Source organism: Cynara cardunculus, assembly GCF_001531365.2.
Source record: "Cynara cardunculus var. scolymus isolate 2C chromosome LG 14, CcrdV1, whole genome shotgun sequence".
In the NCBI taxonomy this organism is placed as follows: domain Eukaryota; kingdom Viridiplantae; phylum Streptophyta; class Magnoliopsida; order Asterales; family Asteraceae; genus Cynara; species Cynara cardunculus.
Genome location: NC_037541.1, coordinates 14,361,195 through 14,372,606, shown reverse-complemented (window position 1 = coordinate 14,372,606; position 11,412 = coordinate 14,361,195). Strand labels below are relative to the sequence as shown.

The 11,412-nt window shown below is 33.4% G+C and overlaps 1 protein-coding gene across 1 annotated transcript; it reads right to left on the bottom strand.

Moving 5' to 3' along the window:
• Positions 1–1,713: 1,713 nt before the first annotated feature.
• LOC112526459 (transcription factor MYC2-like) lies at positions 1,714–3,105 on the bottom strand. Its single transcript, XM_025136743.1, has one exon. The coding sequence runs from the start codon at positions 3,103–3,105 to the stop codon at positions 1,714–1,716; it is 1,392 nt and encodes a 463-aa protein (XP_024992511.1).
• Positions 3,106–11,412: the final 8,307 nt, after the last annotated feature.

The following is an 11,412-nucleotide window of genomic DNA, read 5'->3' as shown; positions in this document are numbered from 1 at the left end:
TATTTAAAATAATCCCACACATTCTTATTAAAAAAATGAGCATGCATCCATCCATTCATAAAATAATAGATAATTATAATTTTTTTAATTCTACCATTCATTATGACACTTTATTATCAACATATAGTTACAACTTAGAAATGTAATATTAATCTAGGTGGAGATTCAAATTAAAATATGAGAGCTTTTTATTTTATTTTATAATTTTGCATTTTTTACAACTTTTTTTTTGGTATACAAGTTTTAAAACATATGTACAAAGCATTTAAAACCCCTTCTTCAACATCCTTTTATTCTCACCCTCAACTCTTCCTCCCACATCCAGTTGGGGCCCTATTAAAGATCTAAGGAAAAGGGATCGTGGATTTGCAGTTGTAATTAGGAATAGATGAATCATTAAATTTGGATTGGGTGCTAGGCTAAACTGTTAAACATTTACTTTCCTGACTAGGATGGAGAAAGACAATGGAATTGCATTAAAATATAGGCTAAAAATCAAAATATATATGATTGGGCACCGAATTTTTTTTAAAGGCCCCAAAATTTTTGGAAGGCCTTGTTTGGAATCTCTCATTGGTACTAGGGGTGAACATACTATGTTTATTTTTTATCAATACCGTGTACCAACAAATTATAGTTGGTACACACATGTTTATACTGTGTACCAACGAACTCTACTTAATTGGTATCAATATTTTCGGTGTTAGTATGGTTTTATACCAATATCTCAAAAGTTGAAGTCGCAATTACAAGATCATTAATACAAGTATAACTTGGTGTCCAAATAAATTTAATACAAAGTTAGAGTGGAGGTGAGCGTACGTTGAGAAGAGAAGGAAGCTAGGATTAATGATTATTGAGTTAGTAACACACAATAAAAAGGTAATTAACAAATGATTGAATTCCTATATAAAAAAAAACAAGAAGATGCATTAATAACTAAATATAATTGTGAGATGAAGGATTTGAAGGATTGAAATCGAAAGAATGAGGAAGGAGAGGGATAGGGATAGGGATAGGGATAGGGATAGGGATAGAGATGATGAATCAAAACCACATAGAGATGAAGATGCTTAGAGGCTGAATCATGAATGCTATTCTGCCATATGTTTTAATTTAAACGCTACATTTTAAAATGATAAAAGAAAAAATAAAATGGGTTTGAATAGCATGTTGTAAGAACATGAAGCAACTAACATCCTAGGTTGGGAACAAAAATAGTAACTACAAAGACAATGTCTGAACCTTGGGGAGGAATTTGTAATTTATTGTTTGTTTGTTTGTGTGAGGAAGGAAAAGGTATTTATTTTTATAATAATAATAATTATTATTATTAAATTGATGCATCAATATTCTAGTGGGCCCTCATTCTTCCTATGGTTTCACGTGACCACCCCCCTGCCCCAGCCTCTGCTGGAATCTTAGAGAAAGTTATTGGTTGTACCCAACATCTTTGGAACCAACCCCTTCAATTATTGCAGAATATGTACAGTACAATACAGTACATTACATATTCTTTTATTTTTCTTAGATACTCTTTTAAATAATATATCTAATAAAATTTTACATATGATTCAAGGAGACGAAGCAAATTCACAATGACACCTTACATAAATAAAACCTAGAAAATATTTTTACTTTATTAACACTAACACGTGGTGGAGATTAAGATGGATGGATGACATACATACATACATACATACATACATCTCGTTAAGTGGAGTGGTTTAATCTGGTGAACAGATGCGATTTCACTTCATCTTGTGTGGCACCAGGGATCCTACTCACCACGTCTTGAAGCATCACTTGATTCACACACGACATGCTTGCATGGTGCACCTCTGCTCCCATTTCTCTCAACGCATCCATCACTTTTGCCACCGGCCAATCCTTGTTTCCCGATTGTACACGTATCATCGCATCCTCACCCGCCATTTTCACATCCACCTCTACGTCCATCCTTTTCTTTCCACCACTCCTTAATTTCTTATCCATCTTCTCTCCTACTTCTACTTCTACTTCTACTTCTACTTCTACTTCTACTTCTTCCACCTTCACCTTCGTTAACGACTTCCGTCGTTGGTCATTATGCACCTGCCATTCCAGTTCTTCCACTTTCTCTTTCAATTTCTTGATATAACACACCGCATCCGCCAGTAACGACGCCTTGTCCATCTTTGATACATTTGGGACCACCGATCGCAGCGTGTAGAAACGTTGGTTCAGCTTCTCCCGCCGTTGCCTCTCCGCCTCCACGTGGTTCAACGCAGGATTCCTCACGTTCCTACACCTTCCTTTGTTTTTCTGCCCTTGTTTCTTTGCGGTTGCAAGAACCAGCTGGCAATCTGAATCCGAATGTTCGGATGCTGTATCTGATACCACATCAGCGACAGTACCACTACTGGTTTTTATGTTGCCCAATTTCTTTGGTGGTCCGGACTCTATAATGTGGATGCTCTCTCCATTCAACATATCCTCCAACGAAATCCTGTTCATAGGACTTGCGGTGGAAACTTGGTGTTTGAAAAAAGTACTAGTTGTAGTGGTAGGAGGAGAAGATGAGGAGGAGGAAGAAGATGCACCACCGAATAGCAGCTGAGCTTGATTTGGTAAATCGCAGTCAGGCTGATGATGGATGACATGATAAGAACCCATTTCCACAACCCCGGTAGAGGTAGGGATGTAGAGGAGGGTTTGTAGGCCATGGATGTGAGCTTCTTTGGCTCTATCACAATCAAAGTGGTCGGCAGCCGTGAACCAGAGGATGGAACTGGAAGCGAAAGCTTTGGCAGGGGCGGAGGCATCCCCAATGGTGAAGGACCTAGTCAAAGAGACGACATAGAACCATTCAGGATCATCAGGGTTTTGGGGTCCAAGGAGAGATTGGATTACGGGTTTGCTAGGGTTTTGGAGAAAGTGAGCGTCTCCCCAGGTCAAGGAATGGTTGAAGGTGCAGGTCTTCCAGAAAATGGCATAAGCCCAGGGGTGGTGAGGTTGGGTCTGAAGGAGGAATTGGAGCTTCTGGTTACAAGGAAGATGAGTAGTGTTTTGAAGGTCTAGTGAAGAGGAGGAAGAAGAAGGTGAAAGAATAAGAAAGTCATCCATGGTTGTTGAGAATGAATGGAAAAGGAGACTCTTTTAAGGAGTAGGTTGTTAGTTAGGTGGCACTTTGTGTAGATACGAATACTTGGTATATGTTTTCCAACATTTCACGTTTGCACACACACTTTCTCTATCCCACTTAATTTACACATCACAAGAAGTTGAGATTTAATTTCTATATAATTTTCTTACGTTTTTTTGGTATTGTTTGTATTAAACTAATGATTTCCTCTCTTCAAGTCCAAGACCACAAATATTTGAGATATATATATATATATATATATATATATATATATATATATATCAATTAAGGGGTCCAATCAAGAGAGAACTCGATTGTTTGTGATAACTGTGAGATCCAATCCCAACCACATATTATTAATAATCTAAACAAGAACCCCTCCGTTTTGCAAAGATGCGAGAACAGTTATGAGCCTCTAACTTTTTAACAATAATTATAGTAAAAATGAAAATAAATCAATAATGGTAGTAATGTAATTAGATTTTTTATATGTTGTTTTAATTAATTATAATTACCCAAGATTTTAAACTGCATGATCACGTCGAATCTCATGTCCCCATCATTTTATGTATTTGCATACACAATTTGGTTAATGTCTACTTGAATTTGCCCTAATCAAGTGATAATCAAACTGTGATACTTGTGTGATACACATTCAGAGTATTGATTTATCGAGTTCTCATTATGTTAATTGCACAATAACAAATGTGACAAATCTTACTTGTGATAGTTGGGTGTTACACTTAAATACACAAGGTTAATGTATACACAAGTTTGCTATTGATTGTTGTTATCGACTCAGGTTGTGCTATTGATTCAGATTGTGCTATCAACTGTTACCTCTAATCATTTACATCCAATCGTCGATCCATACTCAAGTTGTGATAAACATGTGATAAATAACAAAATCACTGTGAAAAAAAACAATCGCAATAGCAAAAAAGCAGTGCCATGAGTCAAAACAGTTTTTTGAGTTATGGATTTAAAAAATCAAGTGTACAATACACCCACTGTTGCAAAAATAGTCTCAAGAGCTAATGTGATAATCGTGTGATATGATATCAATGTCACTGACCACTCGAGTTTGCCCTAATCGTGTGATAATGAAATTGTGATAAATGTGTGGTAGGGTAATGATTTCTTGATTTTTCCTTACGATAATCACACTGTGATAAATATGTGATACTCGAACAGAGTAACGACTTTTTGATTTTACCTAAGCATGTGATACTCACATGGTGATAATCTTGTGATAAAGAAGGGAAATCATCATTTATTACCGATTCGGAGTCTAATTTCTCGATTCTCCTTACAATTATTACATTGTGATAAATCTATGATGCCCAAACAGAGTAACGACTTCTTGATTTTGCCCTAATCGTGTGATAATCACACTGTGATAATCGTATGATAAAAAAGGAATCACTTATATATACATGTCATGTATGTGATGATGATGTTATACATAACATATACCTCTTAAAAATCGTCTTCCTCTTCTTCGTCGACAATTACATAATTATCAGTTCCATGATGATCGAAACAATCTGATCGTGTTTTTTTTATTTTGTGTTCCTATTTCCATTTTTACCCCTCTACGTCTTTATTATTTTCGAAAAAAATTACTATTCATTCAGATTTTAAAAATCCCTCAAATCCTATTAAAATGTGATTTAATACACAAATACTTGCCTTAAACGTGTTCTCATGTTTTCACAAATCTTAGGGGTTCTCGTTTGAACCATTTCATATATATATATATATATATATATATATATATATATATATATATATACACACACACACACACACACACACTAGTTTGTGGCATCGTACATTTTCTAGTGACGAAATTTGTCTTGTTAGAAAATATGTAGTCAAGTTAAGTTACGGAATTCGTTTCTTCTCTCTTCTTTTTTTCCGTCAAGTTACATTTATATTTTTGTGGTTGACTATTGTTTTCATTTGAGTGTTTGTGTTTACCATTTCCGCATTACAGACACGCTCGAGTTTATTTTTGGATCTCAGGGTAAATTTGATTAAGTTTTACTAGGTTAGATCTCTTTATTTTTTGGATTGATTTGAGTGTGGTATTTGTCGATATTTACAACACATGAATATGTTAAATATTTGAAGTTTTGATTTGAAGTTGATTGAAGGAATTTTGTTTAGATTTTAGGATTGCATTTAGGTAGTCTTGGTGACGGTGACAACTAGAGGAGGTGTTTTGTGTTCCTATTTTCATTTTTACTTCTCTACGGGGCTGTTTACCTAAACGCTATCCGATAAGTACTTATCGTTAGAGTCAACACTATAATTTATTTTATTGGGTAAGGTTGTAGTACATCAAAACGTATTTCATGCAACAAATTTCCTGGTAAGCGCTTACTATGGTAAGAGTCGTCACCCCTTACTGGGTAAGACTCTCCATCCTTATCTCCGTTCTTACCGAGTAAGATTTTTCGCCCTTGTCATGTTCATCCGGTGAGAAAAATTACCCGATAAGTACTTACCGGGTAAGCGTTCAGTAAACGGCCCATACGTCTTCATTATTTTCGAAAAAAATTATTATTCAATCAGATTTTAGAAATTCCTCAAATCCTATTAAAATGTGATTTAATACACAATACTTGGCTTATACGTGTTCTCATGTTTTCATAAATCTCAAGGTATTCGCACAATGTAGTGAGATACATCTCGATTTTAATGTTTTGTTTTGCTCTTTTTTCTCGATCGATGTTATAATACGGTTTTATATAATTTTGAGAAAACGATAATGTTTTTATTTTTGAATAAAATATAAATATGAAGATATATCATAAAAAATTGAAAAAGAACTATTGATATTGGTACTAAACTAACTATTTAAAATTTCTCTTTTTTTGTATACCATTTACTCGATCCGCAACGCCTATATGATGATCGGTAGAGATTCGAAAGAAAAAAACAATATATTCCATGTATGGAAGTGAATATATATATATATATATATATATATACACACACATGAATAAATGGAGACCGAATTCAAAAAGAAATACAATTGTCTCCATAGCATTCTTAGCAAATAAGAGCTAGAAAGTTGAAAGATTTTGTGATCGGTTTGATGCGCAAAATGTAAAAGTCAAATGTTGAGTTGTAGTTTTCCTTCCAAAGTCCATTTTTAGTCACTTAGCCCAAAAGTTTCCCTACCAAAACCCTTAGCCATGTTACAACCCTACTAAAAAGACCTTTTTGATCCACACCTAGGTTGACCATTAGCGATGGAGAATCGAGACCTAATTCAAGCTTATGGTAGTACATGTGCATATGAATTGATGCCAAGAGTGAAAACACCTGCGCTTTGTGTGAATGAGCGATTAGAGTAGGTTTATATCCTTTGTGAGGTGTTTGTGAGATTAGCAAGTGTTCATCTTTGGTTGTCTTGTGTGTTGATTGTTACTATGTCGGCTAAGTCGTACCTTCATGAAATGTGATGTACTTTTCGTCGATTCTCTAAAATTAACTCTTGACTTTCATCCATATTAAATGTTTATTGTTTACCCGAGGACGGTCAATGGTCCAAGTGTGGGGATATTTGATAAGCTTATATTTAAACATGTTTTTATAATGAATCTAATACATATTGTAATGTTTATATAACTATAGAACCCCTTTAATTTAATTATTGATTGGTCTTTGATAGGTGCCAAAGGATGAATTTTTATACAAACAAAGCATATATTTCGAAACTATTACAAGGTCAAGCATAGTTTTCTGAAGGAATATGAGGCTGAGCATACTTATGAAATGGGTTCTAGATTGGGCATATGAATTCAAATAGTTGTAAATGAAGCATATTTACTCAAATATTGCTTAAAAAAAAGAGCTGTCACGAGATTTTGAAGAAAAAGGGAGGTTTTCTTATTTTGGGGGGGGGGGGTTTATTGGCAAAAAAAATACCCTTTCATCTCACACCCCAGTGACGTGCGTGAGAGAGGCAACCCACGTTCACGTTTCAACCGGGTTTTTCTTGGGGTGATGGCGAGAAGTCGAGGGGGGAAGAAGAGAGGAGGCAGAGAGAATGATCGATTGGAGAGGCATTGAAGGAGATTCATCAATTTCAAAACTAGGCTAATATCTCTTGTCAATTTCTTAGTTTTGTGTTTTCAATTAGCCATGTGTGGCTAATTTCTTTACAAATTCGACTTTGAATTGCTTAGTATTTGCAAGTTCTATTTTTACTAGTTGTTTGAGATGGTGTACTTCCATCTCACTTTGATTATTCAACCAATTTCTGAAATTAAAGCTTATAAAATTGAATTTCATGTTTTCTGATCAATTGTATGGAAATCGATTATGGTCATTTTGGTTTCATAAATCCGTAATTGTTTAGTAAACTAATATTGATGACAAACAAGAAATAGGTTTGTAGAAAATTCCTATCTTTTATTATGAAAATGGGTGAAACGGAAGATTTAGATTAACCAAGCTCGTATGTTAATTTATCCGACCCAGGTTCCATTGATTCTTCATGCTAGTATCAATTTGGCTCTTAAGAGCTTATTTGAGGTCAATTGCATATTAAGATATGAAAGGAGAGCTTGTTCCTCTCAAATGTTATGTATGTTGGAATTAATTGTTAGAGCTCTTTGACAATTAGAACCGGGTTAATCAAAGTATGTGTGGTCGCCTTATATACATTATCAATGATAACAACTCGTGAATAGAGTTGCATTTATAATCCAAAGTCGAGTTTCTTTTTATTGCAATCGTTTATAATAAATTTTAATCGCATGTTTAGTCTAATTAATCAAATCCAACCCCCCCCCCCCCCTTTGTAATTACTTTTAAGCCGTCGCCTTGTATTTGATTTTTCTAGACATAGTAAGTTAAACCGAGTCCCTGTGGATTTGACCCGACTTACCACTATTACAATTTTGGTTGTAATTAGCTCGTAGTTGGAATTTATTATTTGGTGAACTCGGCATCCATCAGTTTAGGGACTAAACCATTCAAAATGAGAAAGTTTATTGGGTTTTTTCAGACTTTTCCCAAAAATACATTGTCATTTCACGCATTTAACTCGAGTTCCAGATTGGTTGTCGAATATGCAAATTCCCTCTAATAACTTCATATAATTTTTGTTTGTGAACGAGCTCATTGGCTTGCATTTTCAAAAAGATGGAGCACCTTTCAAAGGTAAGCAGGTACATTTTTTAAACCCTTGAAAAATTCCCTTTCGGTTTTATCGGTTGAGCAGATACACGGAACCCCTCTTGAGAAAGGTTTCTTGATAACTATTTTACCCATTTCTTAGTAAAATTGGAATTCTTTTTATTAAGGGATAAAATAGACTATCATAAACATTCAATCAATTATCAATTTACAAAAACAAACAAACTTATTAATTTTAATTTTAGACTTTACAACCATTTTCTATTAATAAAATAAGACTTCATATTTTAGCACATCTTTAAAAAAAACACCCTTGTTTTTCACAAGGAGCATAAACCATGTGCCCTATTTTCAATAGCATGATTTGTTGTTATTAGCTATTTAATAGAGTTTTTCATGGATGGTATTTTTTTAAATAGATTTCAAGAAATTGACAGTTTTCTAACAATTATCAAATTAGCCAAGAATTTCATAAAAGACCATATTTTTTTAAAAAATTTTGTCAAATAATTGTCGAATATCAATTTTTTTAAAAACTTTTTTTGTGACGAGTTGTGGAGGTTTATGGAATTGCTAATTATTTCTTGGTAATGTCTAATACTTAGATAAATTTTCTTATAAAATGTAATTAGTTTGGTTAAAAGGTCTATTTAATTCGAATACAAGAGAAGATGAAAACTAGTTATATTCACATTGATGATCGTCTAAGATTTGGTTAAGGCATCTTCTAATATTGGATATTTTGTTTGCATGCTACTCACACCATCAACATCAATAAATTATCAAGTTTTTGCTAAAACAAATTTCTATATGTAATATGATATGTTGCAAGTATAAAAACTGAGAGTTGATTCTGACACGTTTAAGAGAAGATTTATGAAAAGGGATTTAAAATCCAAACGAGAAGGAATAAAAATCCAAATGTAGTGACTCTGTATGGGTGATTGCCTTAGAGTTAATTGGCTCGTATAGCGGATTAGATATTCAGGTTAATAAAAAAAACCCAAACTAGGGAGTAGGGAGTAAGATGGAGAGTTTTGATGATAACTTAGGAATGTATTAGGAGAAAAGGTATAGATAGATGAATATTTGGGATGAATTAAAACTGATCCTACCTGCAGCTGTAAGCACGACGAAGTGATTAGTTTGTGATAACTGTGAGATCAAATCTCAACCACAAATCAATGGATAAATTAGGAAACTAATATTTTTGGTAATTTGACTTGAATTTGTAATGAAAGCGCATTTTAGGTATTTAACTTTTTTTATCTCTCCTCTGTGTCTCTCTCTTGCTTCCGACATCTGGTAAACCTTATTTCGACAAACACCATGTAATACCAAAAATACACCAAGATAGACAATGTTATACCCAAAATACATAATGTGATATCCAAAACACACCAAATAAATTTCGAGACTACTATGATACCAACTGTGGTACCATTGTGATACCAATTGTAGTACCACTATGATACATACGTTGTATATATATGTATGTATTGAGTCATTTAAGGGAGAACTAGATACTACTGTGATACACACCATGAGCAATGTGATATCTAAAATACTTACAAGATGCATTGGATGATACCCAAAAGACTTACAAGATGCATTGTGATACACACTGTGACCTATGTGATACCTCTTCTTGTGATCAAATCTTCAATCAAGAACATAGCATAACCTACAAACTCAAATGGGTTCTTAATTGGTTTCTGAAAAAGAAAGAAAACCCTGTAAATTTTCCATATCTAAGTATGATGCAGATCTGAGTTTAAAGAAAACCCCACTCCTACACAGTATCAAACCTCTTCTACTAATCTTCAAATCGGAAACCAAATATTGTTTCCATAATCTTGAAATAAACGCCTCCATTTTCTCATTCAACTCCTCATTCGATAACATCGCTGCCGACATGATCGATAAGGGCATTTGAGGGGGAGATCGAGGGGAGTGTCGATGTAGATGGTGGTCAGTAGCGGGGATGGGGTCGAACAAGATGACCTGAGGTCATCACTTGCCGGAGGAGGCCACCGGATTTTGGTCCCTGTATGTTCGTGTGTGTGTGTATGTGATAAAAAAATTGATTTAAAATTAAAGTAAATTTGAATATTAAACTAATTAAAGTAAATAGAATAATCATCCCAAATTACAAATTTATCCTTCTATTTTACTTTAAGAAAAATATTAATTATCTTAAATGATTAGCTCATGTTGGATCTTACAGTTATCACAAATTAATTAGTTCTCATTTGATTAGATCATATATATATATATATATATATATATATGTTTGGCTTTCGATTAGAAGAATAGTTAAGGTGAGAAGCGTAAGAAGGGAAATCCATTCCTGGATGCACATTAGGATGTGATGTACCAAGATGAATCGGGTCAATCCCCATATCAAACATGATACATAGGTGGGTTTGAGATTAAAAATGATCAAATATTCAAATTCTTTTTTATACTTCTCACTTTGACTCTTCTTCTCATACACAATTTTTCATATATATAATATATATATATATATATATATATATATATGAGTTGGTTCAAATGTTAACCAAGATTATTGTGTTAACTTTGTTAACCAATCTTGGCCATTGATCTTACAATAAACGGTTATGATTAATCATGATAAAAAATTAATTTTTTATATTTACAATTTCATATGTGAACAAAGGTGAAAAGGGTATTTAAGTAATTTATTTTTTTATATAACTCCCATATCATTAATTGGGAGTTATCAAGATCTCATTATTTTTGTTAATATAAGAACCATATAAACATCTCTCTCTCTCTCTCTCTCTCTATATATATATATATATAGAGAGAGAGAGAGAGAGGAGTGATCAAATAAAAACCGCTCTCATTTGTGTAAACCGTGCAAACCACCTTCATTCGTCGATTTTATTGTTTAATCTTATGAAATTTTTTCATGAAATTGTTTAATCTTGTGAAATTGTTTCATATAATACTTTTTTTGATCAGGTTGTTTCATATATGGTTGTGAAATTGTTTCATATAATACTTAATGAAACTGTTTCATGTATTTCTCTAAAATTAATGAAACTGTTTCATGTATTTCTCTAAAAATTAAAATAATGAAGATGATAATATCTATGATTAAC

Excerpts from the sequence above, each read along its gene's own strand:
- LOC112526459 (XM_025136743.1), bottom strand. The coding sequence starts at position 3,105 with ATGGATGACTTTCTTATTCTTTCACCTTCTTCTTCCTCCTCTTCACTA.